Source organism: Echinops telfairi, unplaced genomic scaffold (genome assembly GCF_000313985.2).
Source record: "Echinops telfairi isolate 266 unplaced genomic scaffold, ASM31398v2 ScPeMD7_7458;HRSCAF=8496, whole genome shotgun sequence".
NCBI classification, from domain to species: Eukaryota; Metazoa; Chordata; class Mammalia; order Afrosoricida; family Tenrecidae; genus Echinops; species Echinops telfairi.
This window is the reverse complement of record NW_022111358.1, coordinates 28004346-28025287: the sequence shown is the minus strand read 5'-3', so window position 1 is coordinate 28025287 and position 20942 is coordinate 28004346. Positions and strand designations below refer to the sequence as shown.

The following is a 20942-nucleotide window of genomic DNA, read 5'->3' as shown; positions in this document are numbered from 1 at the left end:
TTGCTATGAAACAAACGCTGGATGTTACTTCTTTCTATCTTCTGTAACAGGAAAAATCCTCTTGGAATTGTCCTCCAGTTAGCAAAAGCAGGTACTAAGGTAGGTCTTTTGACAAAATGAAGTGGTATAAAGTGAACTTTTGAAAAGCAGGGGATGCCTGGACTGGCTATGACAGGACCTGGAAGCTAGTAGACAATAAATGATTCTGTGGGTAGTGTAATCAGTGCCCCCCCACCAAGTCTATCTTAGAGGCCCCAGATGATTGTATGGCCAAGGATAATCACACACACACACACACACCAGAATCCCAGGAACACCCAGTGTTCTTGGACTCAAGGCTACTCGATCCCTCCAGAGCTGCCATGCCCACATGAGCTCGCAGGAGCCCCTGGGACTCAGGAACCAGTGGGGTCTCTTGGGTCAGTCTTCTCCAGGGCAACCAGAACAAGGAGGCCAGCCAAATTCCCAGGGAAGATGAGGTCTCCTACCCTGCCAGCCCTCTAGCCCTCTCCTTTGGCCACCCACCCCCACTTTCTTATCTCAGGGCCTCCCTAAGACTTCCCTCTACATTTCTGTTTAGCTTCTTTCTGGGGACCGCTCTCTCGTCACTGAGCTTTTCAGTCTTCTTTTCTTTAGCTGACCTATGGTCCTAACGAGAATGTGAGTCACTAGACCTGGACCCATGTACCCCCACCTCCTCCCTTTATTCCTCTGTCTCTCCCTCCCTCCTCTTCAGTCTCTCTTCTTCATCCTCCCCTAAGCCTTTCCTACAACACACGCTGCTCACAGGAGAGCATCCTGTGCCACACCTGCAGGCTGGTGCACAGTAGAGATGCAGTAGCACTAGTGGTTCCCACCTCACCCCCACTACCTGCTCCTTGGGTTCAGCCTCCAGCTCCAGGATGGGGGAAGGCTCATCTCATCCCGTGCCCTGTTCTCCTTCCCAACTCTTCTACTCCCCTCCCACTGCCGACTTCTCTGGCTTGCCTGGGAGAGACTTGGAGGGAGCCTCTGGAGTATACAGAAAGGTGAGCCCCACTCACTGAGGCGAGTCTCCTGAAGAAGACTGCGCCAGCCAGTGTCCCCAGGCCATTGCTCTCCCTTTATGACTACTACCTACATGCCTTCTCCTCCTCCACCTTCCTTCCCTCCCCAAACACCTTCAAACGTGCCGCTCTAATTTCACCTCCCACCCAGACTGAGAATTATGTAATCTTGGACATGTCAATGTTTTTGTTAATTCAGTCATTTGATTGGGGGTTTGTACAACTCTTATCACAATCCACACATAGATCCATTGTGTCAAGCACTTTTGTACATTGGTTTCCCTCATAATTCTCAAAACATTTGCTTTCTACTTGAGCCCTTGGTATCAGTTCCTCAATTTTTCCCTCCCTTCTCCCTCCCCCAGACATATCACTTTTTATATGTCATTAACACCTATGAAAATGTCTTCCCCCCGGGGGGGGGCGGGGGGGGGGCATGCCATTTCCCTCATTCCTTTATCGGCGCGCTCTCTCTCCTAAGTGTTCTGGGCATCAGGCGATACTCTCCTTCCTCCTTTCTGCTATGTCCAGTGCCTCCTGCACCCAGTACCAACACACAGACACACACCCTTCTACCTCCGAGTAGTTCCCAGGTATATAGAGGCACCCATGATGGTCCTGTCTCTGCTGTCCAGAGATGGACTTCATGTGGTTCTCTGCTGAGCTCAGATGAAGCACAGGAAAGTAGCAGTGCCGTCCCCACCACTCCCCTCAGCTCCCCACCGGGGATCTGGTTAGTCTTGGCCTCCCATAGTGCAGAAGATCTGAGATTGGGAAATCGGAGGAAATAAAGGAAGAGGGCCTAGTCTCTCTTGGGTTGCCTCTGAGTTGGGGGCATTCATAGTCTCGTTTAATCTCTTTATTTTTCCATGCCCTTTTCCGGCTAGCTCCCCTCTGCCAGGAATCTCAGGTAAGGGGTCTCCTGCTCTCTACCTCCACTGTGATTCCCTGGAACTAACTCCCGCTCCTTCTGGTTTCTCAGGGCCAGCATCTGGCAGGCACCTAGAAATACCCTTTGTATGCAACGCTTTCCCGGCCCCCCAGGCCCACATGTCTACCTACTTCTTCAACTGCTGCTGCCAGATCCTTCAGGAGCTCCTGCAGAAGGCTGTGAGGAGGCAGGAGGGAAAGAAGAGGAATAGCGGCTAGAGCGGGGAGGGGGGGGATGGCCAGAAAAAGACCATCTTGTGTGAGCCAAGGGAGGAGGCTTGTCCTAAGGGATTCTGTGGCTCACTTAGCCAGCTGTACCTTTGATTTGGGATAATGACATGAAGAAACTGAGACTCAGGGAGGATTCTTACTCAGGATTTTACTCCAAAGCCCTTTTGGCCCCTGGTTCTGCTTCTGAGTCTTTGGAACTGAAACTCACACAGTATCAGTCTAGGCCACAGGACAAACTTGAAACTGAGCCCCAGCAAATCGGACTTGGAGTGCTTATGTAATTCCTGTTGCCTCAGACCCAGAGGAGATGAGCTGTAGCGTGAGATCAAGAGTGACCGAGGTTCAAGTGCCATCCTTGGAGTGGCACAGTAACTTCTCCCCCTCGTCCTCCTATATGACTGCCCATCCCCACCATAGCTTTTCTCTGCCCATCAGGGCCATCCTGGGTCCTGGGGAAAGTGTGAGTGACACTGGTTTTGAGCCAGAGCCTGGGCTAAAGCTACTGCATGGACTTTCTTACAACTGCCCTGAAACTCTGGTCGTCCCCTGGGCACCAAGTTGCCTTCCCGTGTCAGCAGAGCGAGCAGAGCCGAACTGAAAGCAAGAGCGGCTAGATGGGGCAGATCAACTAGCAAGGAAAGCAAGGCCTAGAGTGAGCACGAGTAAGCCTGTGCTGGCCTTGCTTACTGGATACACCGTCCCTGTAAGGCAGGGGTTCTCACCCTTCCTCACGCCGCCACCCTTTCACACAGTTCCTCATGTGGTGGTGACCCCCCCAACCATAAAATTATTTTCGACGCTACTTCATCACTGTCATTTTGCTACTGTTATGAATCAGGCGACCCCTGTGAAGGAGTCATTCGACCCCCCAAAGGGGACGCGACTCACAGGTTGATAACCACTGCTGTAAGGGTTGGGAGAGGAAACAGGTGCCAGTCATGCCTAGAAGCAGAATCTTAAATGTGCGGTGTGGGGAAATCTGAAATTGTTTACTACGGACTAGTGAATAAGCACAGATAAACCCTTGCTTGTCTTGCTTATTAGGTAATCTGACACTGCTGCTAGAGGACAGACTCAAACTGTCCCATAAGGCTTCCGAGGCTGCAATCTTCATGCAAGTAGAGCTGTCTCCCAAGGAGCAGATGGTGGGCTTAAACCAGCAACCCTTTGGTTTGCAGTCCAGCTCTTTAACCACTGGGTCACCCGGGCACATTAGATGTCAGAGCTCCCAGAAAAGCAGTAGAGGAACGTTTCAGCCCCAATCCTGGGCGTTGTCAAGCATCCTAGCCTTTCGGGCTACTTTTGTCCTCCGCTTTCTAACAAAACACACATATACACTCCCACGTCATGTTGCCCCCACCCCTCCCAAATCTCGGACTTTCTCACCAGAGAAGGCATTGGACACACTGAGCAATTTCACAATGGTTGACCTCTGGTTTCTTTTAAAAGAAAAAAAATAGATTAAATCCACAAATCGTCATGCCAGCCTAAGGAAAATATCTGTTTCTGCTAGTGCTAGTCTACTATTCTAAATGTCTCACACTTATCTCGTGTAATCCTCACATAACACTGAAGTAATGTGATTATTCTGCTTGTTAGTGGAGGAAGCCGAAGGACCTGCAAGTTTCCTCTGTCTTTATCACATGACTGGCAAATTATGACTTAGGGAATATTATTACTGGCAGATTATTACTAAGGGAAAAAGAATTGGAAGGCATTCGCTCAGATGGATTTCAGAGTCATTCACATTGTGTACGTTTTTCTAGCAACTCGTACTGGCAAAAACCCTTTTTGAGATGGTTTTAGTTATCTAATCCTGTCATCACAAAAATAGCACAAGTATTTTAACAGATGGAAATGTATTCTCTCACCGTTTAGGAGGCTAAAAGTCTGAATTCAGGGTACCGGCTCTAGGGGAAGGGCCTTGTCCTCCTTGCACATCTGTGAGCCTGACGTCTGACATCTGTAAGAGATGTCATAGCATTAATCTTTCCTTGGGGCTAGAAGTTCTCAGGACAGGGGGTTAGGAACCAAGAGCACACACTCAGCTCCCAGCTCTTCTCTCTCGGCGATTGTAATGTCCTTCTCTATCTCCACTTCTCTCTCCTTTCACCTCGTGCAAGATCAAAGCTGTGTCTCAAGCAAGGGTCGGGAACCGAGGAAGGGGCTGCCTGGAGTACTTGGGTAAGACTGGCATAACTCTCAGAAGCCTGTGATTCAAAATGCACCAAGCACTCAAACCATCAAGATACAGCAGGGGTGTCACACGGGCCACCTGCGGCCCCGAGGTAGTCTGTTGTGGCCCACGATGCTCTGAAATGACATGTGACCAGGGAGTTGCGTGTATGGTATTGCCTCCATCTCCCCGAAGCGCTCTTTTCCTCAGGATGATTTTTTCTATGTTCATTGTATTTCAGAGCATCGTGGGCCACAAAGTTACCTCAGGAGCTGCTGCATGCGGCCCCCTGGCAGCCAGTTTGACACCCGATATATAGAGAGAGGTTAGGGTTTCCCTATCCGAAAATGGAGAATAATGGAGAATAACCACACCCTACTGGGAGGCATAGGCCAGGCAAACTGACACCTCTTTGGAGGGACACAGTTCAACCCAGGTCGAGGGGCGGGGGTGGGGTGTCTCTTTAACACCGTGGCCTGATGAGGAAAGTATCAACTCACTCAAGCATTTGATTTCGGTGGTCGGAATTCTAAAACCCCAAACCTGTCCATTTGGCATTTCCTTGTCCAATGCGAACATGCGCTCTGAACCGAGAATCTGGAGCAGTGTATAGTGAAGAACGGGAAAGCAGCAAGTCGTAAGCCATCCTTATCGGAGGAAAAGGGTCCATTTCCGGAGCCGCCTCTACACTCACACGGTCTCTTTCTGCCAGTGGCTCGGGTGAATCTTTTCCACCGTGTCCACTCGGCCGCCGCCCCCGCTTTGCACGGCCTGAGCACACGCGCTTCTGGGGGATCAAGGGCTGGGTCCTGGGGTGGGGGCGGGGCGGCGGCAGAAGCGGCCAGAATCCGCGCTTCACCGACTCCCCAGTTGCCGCTCCGCAGAGCCCCCTCAGACTCCTCAGGAAAATGGAGCTGCGGCTTCCATCCCGGCCGGCTTTTGGAGAGGGGGCTCTGAAGCAGGCTCTTTAAAGCGAACAGAGCTGAGAAAGGACAGAGCCTTCAGGTCACCCCCCTTCCGGTTCACGTTGACCCTGCCCCTCAGACACCACCTTCCCGCCTCCACCACTCGCCCTAGCCCCCTCAGAGCGCTCCGCCCGAGAGGAACGAAACGCCTCGTCCTCATTGGCCGGAATGCCTGTCAGTCTTTCCGTGAACGCTTCGGAGCGGGGCCTTTCGGAGGCCTCCGGTCCCGCCCCCTCATCTAATTGGTTTATTTGAACAGGCCCCCACATAACTCGGCCGTTCATAGGCCGGTATGAAAGGCTACCGACGATTGGCTGTTTTTAACGGCGCCGGAAAGAGAGGGTCCGGGATTGGCGGATCCGGTTTGGGCGCGCTGGAGGAAGGTTCAAGTGGACTGCTCCCCTCTCCTAACCGACGCGCGTCTCTGGAGAAGTAGTTTAGTGGTTCCCGCGTCGTCTCGCGGCGCCTGCCCGTTTGGCCGCCTCCAGGGTTCTCGAGCCCTTTCACGACCGTCACCATGGAGGTGGCACCCCTGCAGGTGCGGCTCGCGGAGGGTCCGGGCAGTGGAGCCGCAGCGCGGTCGGGGCATCGCCGGCGGTCCGTGCGGGGCCGAGGGGCCCTGGGCTGAGGGGAGGCCCGGCGGCGGGTGAGGAGCCCGTATTCCCCGTTTCCCGGCCGGGAGCGGGGCGAGACCCCCTGGGGTGCCAGGGATTGACTTCTGAGCGGCCAGCCCGTTTGTGGGGACATCGGGGGGCCGCGGGGGGCTCGAGGTCGCAGGGACCCCGCTTTGCAGCGGGCCGCCGGCCGGCATGGCCCCCCAAAGTGCCCCAAACGTTCACGTGGCCAAAAGACGGACCCGCTAAGCTCCGAAGGCCAGCTGCTGAACGACCCTCCCTTAGGTACCAGGGGGGCCCCCAGGAAAAGTTGGGGCGTCGAGGAGCCAAGTGAGTGCCATCTGTATATGTACCGTCCAGAGCAGGGTTCCAGAGAAATGTCCCCTCGTCAGTCACCCCGGGGGAGAGACCTGTGCACTTCAATGGCCAGGTCTGTACCAAACTGTAAACCCCACGACTTTCTAGATTATTAACAAGCGACGGGCACCACGGGCTGAATCCGACCGCCCTGGTAGACATTAGGTTGGTAGTGGCTGATCCCAGCCTGTGCCTTTAAAAAAGCTCTCTTTCAAATTGCTAGCCTCTCAACGACAATATGCAAATCAGCAAAACCAAGAAAAATGAAGACGCGAAGAAACGGCTGTCGATCGAGAGGATCTACCAGAAGAAAACGCAACTAGAGCACATTCTGCTGCGGCCGGACACCTACATTGGCTCCGTGGAACTGGTGACCCAGGTAAAACCAAACTCTAAGTGCGGGGTATGTCGTAACCAAAAATGTAGCCTCCTGTCCATCCGCATAAAACGATTAGGCAAAACAAATGAGAGCGTCGACAATAACTATTATTTCTTTGCCTTATTTCTAGCCAATGTGGGTTTACGATGAAGATGTTGGCATTAACTATAGGGACGTCACCTACGTTCCTGGTTTATACAAAATCTTTGATGAGATTCTAGGTGAGTAGATTCTTTCACCTAAAGATGTACAGGGTCAACTCTTTGACAAGTAGCATTTCCCTCTCAAACAAAGTCTCTGTAACCAGGGCTCCTGTCATTTTGAATAATGCAGTCCATGGCTTGAACAACACTGACGTTGGGGAGATGAATCCACAGATAACTCTGACTCCCCCAAACTTAGCTACTGATAGCCTACTGTTGACCTGAAGCTTGAACAATAAGTAATTGATACAACTTTTCTAGGCTATTAAGCTGCACCTACATAAAAAGCTGCATTTCAATGCAAGATAAAAAGGTATTTTGAGAAAAGTGCAAGATTTTTATAGATGTTGCAAAGGCTTCATGAGGTTTGTTTTTTTTATTATAATGGTCCTTAGGCCAGATTCATTTCTCTTGAAATGACCAACAAACACAGCTGCAGACCTCAATCAAAGGGCGGTTTTGTTTTTGTTTTTTTAATGTCATGCCTTTTCCATGCTTCTTGATAGCACTTTCAGCATCACTAGTGCCACTTTATGGGCCCCGTGGTGCAGTTTATGGTATTGCATTAACAATGAAAAATCTGCAGAACTACAAGATTTCACTTTCTACCGACATAATTTAAAAATCCACATGTAAGTGGGCCCATGTTGTTCAAGGGTCAACTGTAGCTCCCAAAGGTGAGGCTGTCTCTTGGAGCTCAGGAATTTCCTTCTTAGAATTAGACAAAAATTCCTAAATTAACACTTGGTTAATGCTGCTCTGGTGCTGTTTGGAAATACCTTTTCTACATCTAAAAGTTAAAAGAATGTTTTCAAAAAGATTGTAATTTCTTGTATGTATTTTATTATTTTTCAGTCAATGCTGCAGACAACAAGCAAAGAGACCCAAAAATGTCTTGTATCAGAATCACAATTGACCCGTATGTATTTTATATTTTGTTAGATTGAATTGTGTTCTCAGTTGTGTTTACTTTGAATGTCAATGAACTTGCTTTTCTTTCCTTTTTAATCAAAACTCTGTAAAGATACAGAACACTAAAATGAACACATGGAACTTACCATGTACATCCAACAGTTACCAACATTTGTCATAAATACTCCGTTTTTGTTGTTCTAAATCACTTCAAAATAAATTACAGATATTCAGATATCCTCCCCAATTACTAGTAAATAATTGCTCTAAGTATTCTGGAGCCTAGAATTTTTGGAGTTTGTGTGCAGTTTTTCAACTTTTTCTCATGGTGCTATTCAAATAATAAACCAGCAGGTGGTAGTAGAGAATAATTTTATCTTAATATAAATGTGTGTGTCTGGGTGCTTATTTTACCTTTTTATAGTCTGGTCACTAGGAAGTAAACTAGACTAAGTTGTTTTTGTAAGTATTGTGAAGTACTACAGTGAAATACTTGGATACCCCAGGAACTTGATATAACTGTCTTTCCAAAAATGGTAATTGACTAGTTTTAATTAGTTTTTTAACGTGCTATTTAAGGAGCCTGGTGGTGCTGTAGGTAAGCTTGGATAGCTAACCACAAGGTCAACCGTTTGGACCATTAAACACTGCAGAAGAAAGGCAAGGCTGAGTGCCCCCATAAGTTTTTGCCTTGGAAACCCTATAAAGGGTCATTGTGAGCAAGCATTGACTCCATGGCAGTGGGTTGGGTTTTTATATTAGTGTTTGGAATAAGCCATAGCATGCACTCAATTATACTGTATATACTCATGTATAAGTTGAGTTTTTCAGCACATTTTAATGCAGTTTTTGTGGTAAAATTGGGTGCCTTGGCTGATATTCGAGTCGGCTTATATGGTAACTAAAATATTCACATCCTGTCTTCTAAAAGTTAACCTAAAATAAGCCTGGATTTTCAGCATTTTATTGGAAGGCAAGGCCAGTCTGATGTTCTTCTCTTTTATATTTGCTTAACAATATAACTTTTTGGTGGGAATGCTAAAGGATCGAGAAGAGTACAAACGCTCCTCTTAAAAGCAGTAAAATATTATTTCCAACTTTTGTGCCCCTTTTTCCACCTGAAAGAAATCATTTCCCTTTGTTTACGCTAACATTCAAAATGTTTCATATTTTTACACATTATCAGTTGTTGCCCAGATGTAGCAAAAAAGGTTACATTTTATTTTTGTTTAACTTTCCTTTGGCCTTGACACTCCTGAAATACCATGGGGGAAAAGTGGTTTATGCTGAGTTTCAGAAAGTATATATGAAAAAGTCAATAGGAAATTGAGATTTGTATATTTCTATACTTTAGAAATAAGTATGCAAAGTTGAGCTTAATGTTTATTTTACCCAAAAAACTTTAATTTGTTTTCTTAGGGAAAACAATTTAATTAGTATATGGAATAATGGAAAAGGTATTCCTGTTGTTGAACACAAAGTTGAGAAGATGTATGTCCCAGCTCTCATCTTTGGACAGCTCCTCACTTCTAGTAACTATGATGATGATGAAAAGAAAGTAACAGGTACAGTACTGAGGAAAATAGCAAACACATTAGTTGCTGAAAAAGACATCTTGCCTTTTTTTTTTTTAATAAAGTTGTTGCATCCTCCCCCCCCCAAAAAAAAAAAAAGACATCTTCTAAATTATCTGTTATTTGCCCAGGTGGTCGAAATGGCTATGGAGCCAAATTGTGTAATATATTCAGTACCAAATTCACTGTGGAAACCGCTAGTAAAGAATATAAGAAAAAGTTCAAGCAGGCAAGTAAATAAGCATCCATGTCTTGATTGTGAATTTTACTGTAGTAGCAGTTTTATATTGACGTTAATGGTTAATTTTATTTACTTTAACTTTAAATAGAAAAGTATTCTTGAAAATAATTTCTTTTCTAGACTTATACATTTGCGTTATTTCTAGTTTGTGAGAACAGTTTTTCACCTTTCCTATTCATAGACATGGATGGATAACATGGGGAAAGCTGGCGAAATGGAACTCAAGCCCTTTAGTGGTGAAGATTATACGTGTATCACCTTCCAACCTGATTTGTCTAAATTTAAAATGCAAAGCTTGGATAAAGACATCGTTGCACTGATGGTTAGAAGAGCCTATGATATTGCTGGATCCACCAGAGATGTTAAAGTCTTTCTCAATGGAAGTACATTGCCGGTGAGTATTCTACTGGGTGTTGTGGTCATTATTAAATGCAAAATTGATTTTTTTCTACTTCTTTCCTATGTCTTTCTTGTCACTTCCCAGATATGTTTCTGAAATGAGAAAATGGTTTCTTTTTTAATATCATTGCCTTTATTTCCTATGTAGGTTAAAGGATTCCGTAGCTATGTGGACATGTATTTGAAGGATAAGGTAGATGAAACTGGAAACTCATTGAAAGTTATCCATGAACAAGTAAACCACAGGTGGGAGGTGTGTTTAACAATGAGTGAAAAGGGTTTTCAGCAAATGAGTTTCGTCAACAGCATTGCTACGTCTAAGGTAATTTTATTCATGAATTATTATCATATGAGTTTTCATTGATGTTGATATATAAAATGAATTCAGATCATTAGCTATGTGCTGTTTATTGTTTGGGTTAGTAATGTTAAAATATTAGTATATTAAGAATTCTGGGCTTGTCATTTTATCTCACCAGGGTGGCAGACATGTTGATTATGTAGTTGACCAGATAGTGGCTAAACTTGTCGATGTTGTGAAGAAGAAGAACAAGGGTGGTGTTGCCGTTAAAGCACATCAGGTACAATATTTTAGCAGTTTTCTTTTACTAAAATCAAAAGAGAAGAGATAAGCTATAAATAAAGCATGAGTATCATTTTCAGTGATTTAAATATCAACTTTCACTGCAGGTGAAAAATCACATGTGGATTTTTGTGAATGCCTTAATTGAAAACCCAACTTTTGACTCTCAGACAAAGGAAAACATGACATTACAGGTCAAGAACTTTGGATCAACATGCCAACTAAGTGAAAAATTCATCAAAGCTGTGAGTACATTGAGGGAAAGAGAAGTACCTTACTTTATATTCCATTTCCCTTCTCAGCTTTGCAAAAACAGAACCTCCTACACTGAACTTCTCTAGTCTTTTTTAATCTGAACAGGAAGATTTTTTTTAATATACAAAGTTTTATCCCATTGGTTTACCAGGAGCTTAGTTTACATTTATATGGTTCTCAATCATGTTCAGCTCAGAACACTTCCAAATTCCATCCTCTAGCTACTTCCCTACCAGGCATCTTCAGTTCACTTAACTGCCTTAAACCTGAATTACCTTTTGCTCACTGAGCTCTATACAGTGCACTCCGGACCCTCAATAAACAAAACTATTTCCTATGGTAATAAATGGAATCCATAGGTGGTGCGGCTATCTTAGTCTGCTGCTAACAAAAATGTGCACATTTCCAGTTCATTCAGAGGAACCTCAGAAGAAAGGGGGCCTGGATGGATAAAGCAGCCATTGAAAACTATGGAACACAGTTTTACTCTGACACACGTCAGAATTGATTCAATGGCAACTGGTTTTATCAAAATAAAAAGCACAAAGCAACCCATAAGAATTATTTCTTGGAGGGCAATGAATGTACAAATGTGCTTTCCACAATTGATGTGCATATGGATTGTGGTAAGAGTTGTATGAACCCCTAATAAAATGATTTAAAGAAAATAAAATGATGGCAACATGTATAAATATGCTTGATACAATTGATGTATGGATTGTTACAAGAGCTGTAAAAGCCCCGGATAAAATGATCCTTTATTTAAAAAATAAAAAATAAAAAGAATTATTTCTTGGATATTTCAGTACTTGCCCACCATCATTTCTAAATTACCACAATACATCTCTTATTCTTTCTCTACAATATACTTGTGTAATCTTTTTGTTAGAACACACATTTTCTGTTCATTCTCTGTCTTAGTTATCTAGTACTTCTGTAACAAATGCCTCAAGTGTATAGCTTTAAGAAACATTCATTCATTTGCTCTATAGTTTAAGAGGCTAGAATCTGAACTCTGCACCAGCTCTATGGAAAGATCCTTGTCTCTTCAAAATCTGTGACTCTAATGTTCCTTGAAGATCTCCATGTTTCTCTGTATAAATCTTGGTCTAAGACTTAGCACAGGAAGCCTGGGTGCAAAGAATTCACTCTGCACCAAACTCTTTCTGTTTTTATCTCATAAGAAAAAAAGTGTGATTTGGGTGGGGATAACGACTTGAGAGTGTGACTTAACTCTTGCCCTCTTATAAGGCTGTGACTCAAAACATTCCCCATATTGATCTTGCCTCGTTTTATAGACGTTTAATTTGCAGGCATAAAAAAGTAGAGGATAATTTTTGCAAAATAGAGAATAGCCACACAATATTGGGGATCATGACCTAACCAAGTTGATAGGCATGTTATTATTGGGTGCAGTCACATCTGTTCCACCTTACAGCAACCCTATGAACCACAGAATAAAGCACTTATCCATCCTGCACCATCCGCACAATTTCGAGGGCCTGCCCTCTGCTTAACCAAGCACGATAATCCTTTTACAGGGACAAGTCTCCTGATCACACGCTCAAAGCATGTAAGATGAAGAAGTCTCGCCATTCTTGCCCCTAAGGAGCATTCTCTGTCTGTTCTTCCAAGACAGATTTGTTTGTTCTTTTGACAGTCCGGTATTTTCAATATTCTTTGCCAGCACCATAACTCGTATACATCAGTTCTTATTCTGTGTCCAGTTTTCACATGTATAAGAGGCAGCTGAAAAGAATACTATGGCACCTTAGTCCTCAGTAACATGCTTGCTTTTCAGCACTTTAAAAGAAGCCCTGTGCAGCAGATTTATTCCATGCAGTGTGTCATTTGATACATACATTAGGAGGACATTTTTCAGTGACACTCATTTGAAACCTTTCAGTGACTTCCACCTTTAGGAAAAATCCAAATTGCTTAATTTGGCCAACAAAACCTTGACATAGTCTAGCTCTAACTTAATTTCAGCACATTTTTTTCCCTTTATTTCACTTCTACTGGCTTTCAATTACTCATGCTTATAATCTCTTCCCATCTTAAAACTTTCTTACATGCCACTCTGCCTGAAATCCGTTTCACCTAGCTATTTCATATCTTAAACTTTATTTTCTTAGGAAAACATTTCCTTTCCACACTGCCCCCGCCTCCCAATGAAACTCGGTTCCAATGTATTATAATTGGACTTGCCATTATATGTAGCACATTTTCTGATCCCTAACACGAAACTTCTCATTTTCAGGCAATTGGCTGTGGTATTGTTGAAAGCATACTAAACTGGGTTAAGTTTAAGGCCCAAGTCCAGTTAAACAAGAAGTGTTCTGCTGTAAAACATAACAGAATCAAGGGGATTCCCAAACTTGATGATGCCAATGATGCAGGTACACGTTTAATAATGTTTCTGAAACTTGTTCAGATTTGGTTTAGTCTTTTAACTATCTACTCGTGTATAAGCCACATTTTTTTTTCAGCACATTTTTAATGCAGTTTTTGTGGTAAAATTAGGTGCCTTGGCTGATATTCGGGTCGGCTTATTCTCAAGTATGTACAGTATATATTTCCCCCCTAGATTTCAAAAGTAGCCCATTCATTGTTGGAAATTAAAATTGTTCATTAAAATCACCTGCTATTTTCAGGAGCTCTGGCGGGATAGTGGTTACATATTGGGTAACCACAAGGTCAGCAGTTTGATTCCAATAGCCACTCTACTCCTGTAGAAGGTTGCCGCCTTGGAAACCCACAGGGGCAGTTCTGTCATGTCCTATAGGATTGCTATGAGTCAAAATCGACTCAATGGCAGTGAGTTTGAATTTTGCTTGTTAATATTTTTTTTTCAGCCATCTGTGAGAAAGTGTTTTATGTGATAGCCACATATTAGGGATATGTTCCTTGCAATTAATATTCAACAGAATAGTTAAATAATTTCCTACTCCTGATCACTTGAAAGGCACTGGTGGCACAGTAGATTAAGCACTGGGCTGTTAACCGAGAGGTTAGCAATTCAAACCTACCAGCCACTCTATTAGAACAAGATGAGACAGTCTGCTTTCATCAAGACTTACAAGCTTAAAAAAAAAAGAGCCTTTAAGCTATGGAGTGGTTTTGTTCTGACCAATAAGATTACTGAGTCAGAATTGACTCGACAGCAATGAGCTTTGTTTTACTGACCATTTATGTCAATTCCAGTATTTGACGGTTTTTAAATAATGCTGAAGTGTGATTAGTTTGTTGTATAAAACAAATGTGTTAGGGGAAAAAAATGAGCTGATGACAAGGGCTCAAGTAGAAAGCAAATGTTTTGAGAATGATGAGGGCAACAAATGTACAAATGTGCTTGACATACATTGGATGGATGTATGGATTATGATAAGAGTTATACGAACCCCCAATAAAATGATTTTTTTAAAAAACGTGTTTATATACTAGTTTACTACCCAACAAATATTCTAATGACAGGATCAAATCTTTAACAGCAATATAAATACTATCAGAAACTAAGTTATTTTTTATTTAATGTGAACTTTAGCTAAAATATATCTTTAATTTACTCCTTAGTTATAATTATGTTAAATTATGCTTTATCACAAGCGTGAGATGTCTGAGTTAGTACATTTGAGGCTGAACTAAATGTGCTATCATTTTGTGGACGTTTATTTTAGGAGGCCGAAACTCTGCTGATTGTACACTCATCCTGACTGAAGGAGACTCAGCTAAAACTTTGGCTGTTTCAGGCCTTGGAGTGGTTGGGAGAGACAAGTATGGGGTTTTTCCACTTCGAGGAAAAATGCTCAATGTTCGAGAAGCTTCTCATAAGCAGGTAGAATATGAAACTATCTTTAGACTTGAAATGTAGTTATAATGCAAGATTTTGTGCTTATATTTCATTCCCCCCTGGGCATTTTGAAATAAACTTTGTACAGTTTCTTTAAGAAATGTGTTACATTGCATCATATCTTAACAGACCTTCATAATATAAGTATAGCTGAAAATAGTGGAGCGCAAGAAAATATAAGTAATGTATGCAGTTGTATTTCTCTGACCTATCGGAAAGTTTAAATAAAATGTTTTTTATATATTCCACTTCAGATCATGGAAAATGCTGAAATTAACAATATCATTAAGATTGTGGGTCTTCAGTATAAGAAAAATTATGAAGATGAAGATTCATTGAAGAGTCTCCGTTATGGGAAGATAATGATTATGACAGATCAGGTCAGATTTGTGATTAGATAGTTCAGATTTTTTGTCTAATGGTTGTGTATTATATATTTTATGTAAAGTTTAAATTAATCTGAATTTGAACAGCCTTTTAAAAATTCCTGTAGAAAGTATTTTTGAAAAATTACCAGTTGGCTGATCATAATTTTAGTTAATTCTCTTGTACTTTGGCTTTCCAAATATTTTTTAGGACCAAGATGGCTCCCATATTAAAGGTTTGCTGATTAATTTTATTCATCACAACTGGCCTTCTCTTCTAAGACATCGTTTTCTGGAGGAATTTATCACTCCCATTGTAAAGGTAAACTAATTTCTAACAATCAGAAGTGATTCCCCACCCCCGCCCCCCAAAAAGACTCTTTTCTTCAAGCCTGGATAAACATATGACCCCAGACATGTGTGATGGTAGGAAGAACTTTCCTCAGTGTGGAAAGTTGCAACAATGTTCTTTACCATAGGTATCTAAAAAGAAGCAAGAAATGGCTTTCTATAGCCTTCCTGAATTTGAAGAGTGGAAGAGTTCTACTTCAAATCATAAAAAATGGAAAGTCAAGTACTACAAAGGTTTGTCATGAAACTAATACAAAACTTCTCAATTTTGTTTTATACTATAGCGCAAAATTATATGGGACTTTTCTGTATTTGTAGGTTTGGGAACCAGCACATCAAAAGAAGCTAAGGAATACTTTGCAGATATGAAAAGACATCGGATTCAATTCAAATATTCTGGCCCTGAAGATGATGCCGCAATCAGTCTGGTGAATTTTGCATTGTATTTCATATGCCTTCTAATTTTAGAAACCACTGCTTTTGCTAGTCCATCAAAACATTTCCATTGTTTTATATATTAGACTATTTCCAATAAGTATAGCACTGGGAAAAGGTTCAGCTGTTTTAGAAAACAGGTTTTGTTGTTGTGTGTTTGCTTACTTATGTGTTTCCTTGTAGAAAAGATCTTTTGGAATCTCTTAGTACCTTCGTCATCTTTTTCATATTCTTCCTTATAGGCCTTTAGCAAAAAACAGATAGATGATCGAAAAGAATGGTTAACTCATTTCATGGAGGACAGGAGACAGCGAAAGTTGCTTGGTCTTCCAGAGGTAAAAGTCTTTATTACATCCCACATAATTTACTGTTTTGTTATTGGGCCGACCTTATAAGATCACTGTTTATCAAATTTAAGTTACTGAGTAGTTATTTCAATAGGAAATTAATATATTAGGCTACTATAGAAATACTTTTAAAAATCATCTTATGGGGGGCTCTCACAGCTCTTATCACAATCCCTATGTACATCCATTGTGTCAAGCACATTTGTACATATACCATTTTCAGAACATTTTCTTTCTACTTGAACCCTTGGTATCATCTAATTCCCACCCTCATGAACCCTTGATAATAAATGTCCTTTGCCTCCTAGTTTTTACCTCTAGTTCCTTTTACTTTCCTCTTGTCCGACTATCATGTTCTGCCTTCATTTGGGTGTCAGTAATTCCTCTCAGCTACATTACCCTTGATCAAGCCCACCAGGCTTCCTATGCCCTCTTCACCATCGATTTTAGATCACTTGTTGTTCCCTTGTCCCTGAGATTTTTGATACCCCTCTTCCTTCCCCCTGCCTCTCCCTCTGCCGTATCTCCCTGGAACCAATGATCCACTGTTTTCTCCTTGAGATAAAAATAGTATTTCTAGGCCATTTATAGAGGTCTAAATACAGGCATGTATATGTGTAAATATATATATAACAATAGGGAAATAGATCTATGTACATATATTTATTAAGGCAGCAGGTGGGCATTGGGCCTCTCTCTACTCAAAACTCCCTCAATACAAGAAGACTTTGTTCTAATAGCCTGGCACTTGGTGATGCTTACTTTCCTGACACTTGCTGAAGACAAAATGGATGCACGAGCAAATGTGAAGAAAGCTGATGGTGCCCGGCTATCAAAAGATATCACATCTGGAGTCTTAATGACTTGAAGATAAACAAGTGGCCATCTAGGTGAAAAGCAACAAAGCACACATGGAAGAAGTATACCAGCCTGGGCAATCATGGGGTGTAGATGGGATCAGGTATCAGGCATCAAACTCAAGAACAAAAAATCTTTATCTATATGAATGAGGGGGGAAAGTGGAGTGGAGACCCAAAGCCCATCTGTAGACAACTGGGATATCCTCTCACAGAAGGGTCACAAGGAAAAGATGAGCAGTCAGGGTACAGTGTAGCAACGAGACATACAACTTTCCTCTAGTTCTTTAATGCTTCCTCCACCCCCCACTATCATGACCCAAATTCTACCTTACAAATCCGGCTACATCAGAGCATGTACACTGGTACAGATAATAGCTCACAACACAGAGAATCCAGGACAGATAAATCCCTCAGGACTAATAATGAGGGATACCAGCAGGGTAAGCGCAAGGTGGGGAAGAAAGGGGAAACTGATCACAATGATCAACATATAACCCCTTCCCAGGGGGTTGGACAACACAAAAGTGGGTGAAGGGAGACATTGGTTGGTGTAAGACATTAAATTTTTTTTCAATTATCAAGGGTTCATGGGGTGGGGAGGGGGAGATGAGGTGATACCAAGGGCTCAAGTAGAAAGAAAGTTTTGAAATAATGGCCCCCCCCCAAAAGAAGACTTTGTAAATTATCAAGGGTACATGGGGGAGATGGGAGGGAAATGAGCTGATGCCAGGGTCTCAAGTAGAAAGAAAATGTTTTGGAAAAAATGACAGCATATGTACAGATGTGTTTGACACAATGGATATATGTATAGATTGTGATAAGAGCTGTAAACCCCCAATGAGATAAAAAGATTTCTTTTTAAATGATGGAAAAACATGTACAAATGTGCTTGGCACAATGGATGTATGCATAGATTATGATAAAAGCTTTAAGAGCGCTCAATAAAATGATTTTTTTTTTTAAAGAAATACTATTTTATTTAAGCTACCACATTAATGTATTGGACCAGAAAGAGATTACATAGGCAATGCTTTTTCTTTTTTTCCCAATTGCTCAACAATTAAAATGGTCTTTATTTATTTATTTATTGTGAGTCCACGCAGTTAAAACATGCACTAGTGCAAGTCTGCCTGTGCCAGGACCAATGTCTTTGTATTTTCAACCTAAAATAACATCCTTTGTTCCCTCAGGATTATTTGTATGGACAGACTACCACATATCTAACCTACAATGACTTCATAAACAAGGAACTTATCCTGTTCTCAAATTCTGATAATGAGAGATCTATCCCATCTATGGTGGACGGTGAGTTCTAATTTCTTAGTCTGTTTTGTTTTGTTTTCATAAAATAGAAATCAATGCCCCAAAATTAACTGAAAATACCCTACTAGTTTTTGCCATTCTTTTATCTTGAAGGTTTGAAACCGGGTCAGAGAAAGGTTTTGTTTACTTGCTTCAAACGGAATGACAAGCGAGAGGTGAAGGTTGCCCAGTTAGCCGGGTCAGTGGCTGAGATGTCCTCTTATCACCACGGTGAGGTAAACACACTATCTTTAATGTTTCAAAAAAGCATCATAGCAGAAGCACCTGAGAAATTCTCCAAACACTTTTTGGAGGATACGTGCCATCATAAGTAACAATTTCGTATAAACTATCAATACACAGAAATACGTGCATACCCTTTAACCTAGTGATTATATTTCTAATCCTAGAAGGATACTCATGAATAGGTAAGGATCGGTGTTCAAAGATATTTAACCATGTTTACTATAACCTCATGTTAAAATTTCTATATCCAAAACATCTATCAATTGGAAAATTGTTGCAATGAATTGTGATTGATCAGTAAATTTGCTTGTACTGGTATTAAAGAATGTCTATGATCTATTGTCCAAATAAAAAGGGGGCAGAACAAAACTTAAAAGAAAAATGCCTCGAGGTTATACTCTGAAGTATGATTATCCCTGAGAATTAAGACAACTTTGAGTTTACATTAAATGGTGTTTATTTTATGAATGAATTGCTTTTTTGCATTCATTGTAAAACAAACTAAAAGTTCTAGATCAATTGCTGATTTTAAATATGATTATTTTGTTGATTTAAATCAGACTACAGCAGAATTCAGTAATGTTCACCCAACAAATACTTGTTGGGTACCCAGCTTGCACCAGGTATATAAATATGTTCCCACCTTCACTGTAATCACAATTTCACCAGCGGACCAAAACACACAATAAAATATACCTCTATAAACTGAATAGTGGTGTAAAACAAAAGTGACCAATATTAGAAGACAAAGAGTATTTTATTCTGTTGAGATTGAGGAGAAGGAATAGATTTGAACTGTTTCTTCGGGGATGTGTAAAAATATGTAGGAAGTATTGAAAGATAATTTCTGAACTTGGGAGTCAGAGATAGAAAGTTAAGACTGCTTCTTATATATTAATCCAAGACAAGTCACTAAACAAAGCCTTACAGAATTATATTGAGGTTTGTGTGGATGTGTATTATTTAAAGCTTAATGCACTCTTTTTCACCCCCTTCAGATGTCACTAATGATGACCATTATCAATTTGGCTCAGAATTTTGTGGGCAGCAATAATCTGAACCTGCTGCAGCCTATTGGTCAATTTGGTACCAGGTTGCATGGTGGCAAGGATTCTGCTAGTCCTCGATACATTTTCACAATGCTCAGGTCAGTATACTTTTAATTACAAGTGAAATTTCTATTTCAATTTTTCCCCATTCCACTTTTAAAAATAGTTGTGTTGGCCTATAATTCACATACCATATACATGTAATAGTTCAGTCATTATTGAAAGAGTTGTGTCATCATCACAATTTCTAAACTTTTTTTCTCATTTTTGTCATTAGTTCTCCATGTCATTTCCAATTTCGAAACAAGATGAGAGCTGATCATAATAACAATTATTCACTTCATCAAAAAAATGTACTTTTGATGCTGATTCTTGAATCATTTTTTTTCAATTCACTAAAACTTAATTGTGCTTATCTTTGCTGTAGGCAGAAAGTCAAGATATTATTTCAACCTGATCATCATAACCTTTGTATCCCTTGCCAAACTATAGACTTTATACTTCAGTTTCTTGTATTTTCTCCTCTTGCTTTGGGTAAACATTGACCTGTTAGCCAAAAAGTTGGCAGTTCAAACTTACCAGCCCCTCTGTAGAAGAAATATAAGACTATCTGCTTCCATAAATATTTACAACCTCAGAAATCCTATAGGGTCTATGAATCAACTTGATAGCAATGAGTAGGTTTTTATATAGATATTGATTCTCCCTAGTAGATTTTGCCAAATAGCCCCACTTAGGGGCATTTGGACAGTAATTCTGTATTGCATAGGAAAGCCCACAACAACAAAGAATGGCCCAGCCCAGTAGGTCTATGGTGCCAAGGTTCAAAGATCCTGAGGTTGGGTTGGTCTAAGTAAAGAAGTTTGATTACTCTTAAGTACCACAATTGAAATGTCACTTCCTTTTAAAAATCCAATGGAAGAAAGTACATTTTCAATTTTTATCTATCTTCAGGCTTTTGGGGAATTCAAACATAGGTGATCACTCCATCTTTGTTAAAACTCTATTTGGACTCTATTGGTGTTCTTCTGCCTTATTAATCTTCTTTACTCAGCCTTCATAACCTCCAAATACTGAACTATCCCAAGGCTCCTTCATCAAACTTCTTTCCATTATCCACACTTCACATGTGATCCCCTAGCCATCTAGTCCCATAGCTTTAAATCTCTAGCCTTGAACTCACTTGCATGTCCAACTGCCCTCTCACCATTTTCATCTTGAATGTCTAATGAATATCTCAAGTTTACATAAGTCCCAAACTAAATCCCTAGT

The 20942-nt window shown here is 41.4% G+C and overlaps 1 protein-coding gene across 1 annotated transcript in view; it reads left to right on the top strand.

The window, feature by feature from the left end:
* Positions 1 to 5842: 5842 nt before the first annotated feature.
* Positions 5843 to 20942, top strand: part of TOP2A (DNA topoisomerase II alpha) — a 28558-nt gene continuing 13458 nt past the window's right edge. Inside the window, exons 1-20 of the mRNA XM_045299864.1 lie at positions 5843 to 5886; positions 6543 to 6698; positions 6829 to 6919; positions 7757 to 7820; positions 9233 to 9378; positions 9519 to 9616; positions 9810 to 10022; positions 10176 to 10349; positions 10507 to 10608; positions 10718 to 10855; positions 13126 to 13264; positions 14543 to 14700; positions 14970 to 15095; positions 15292 to 15402; positions 15560 to 15665; positions 15750 to 15859; positions 16109 to 16201; positions 18264 to 18378; positions 18490 to 18611; positions 19620 to 19768. Of these exons, the coding sequence (XP_045155799.1) occupies positions 5866 to 5886; positions 6543 to 6698; positions 6829 to 6919; positions 7757 to 7820; positions 9233 to 9378; positions 9519 to 9616; positions 9810 to 10022; positions 10176 to 10349; positions 10507 to 10608; positions 10718 to 10855; positions 13126 to 13264; positions 14543 to 14700; positions 14970 to 15095; positions 15292 to 15402; positions 15560 to 15665; positions 15750 to 15859; positions 16109 to 16201; positions 18264 to 18378; positions 18490 to 18611; positions 19620 to 19768 (2432 nt within the window). The 5' untranslated portion in view covers positions 5843 to 5865. The remainder of the gene's footprint in view (positions 5887 to 6542; positions 6699 to 6828; positions 6920 to 7756; positions 7821 to 9232; positions 9379 to 9518; positions 9617 to 9809; positions 10023 to 10175; positions 10350 to 10506; positions 10609 to 10717; positions 10856 to 13125; positions 13265 to 14542; positions 14701 to 14969; positions 15096 to 15291; positions 15403 to 15559; positions 15666 to 15749; positions 15860 to 16108; positions 16202 to 18263; positions 18379 to 18489; positions 18612 to 19619; positions 19769 to 20942) is intronic.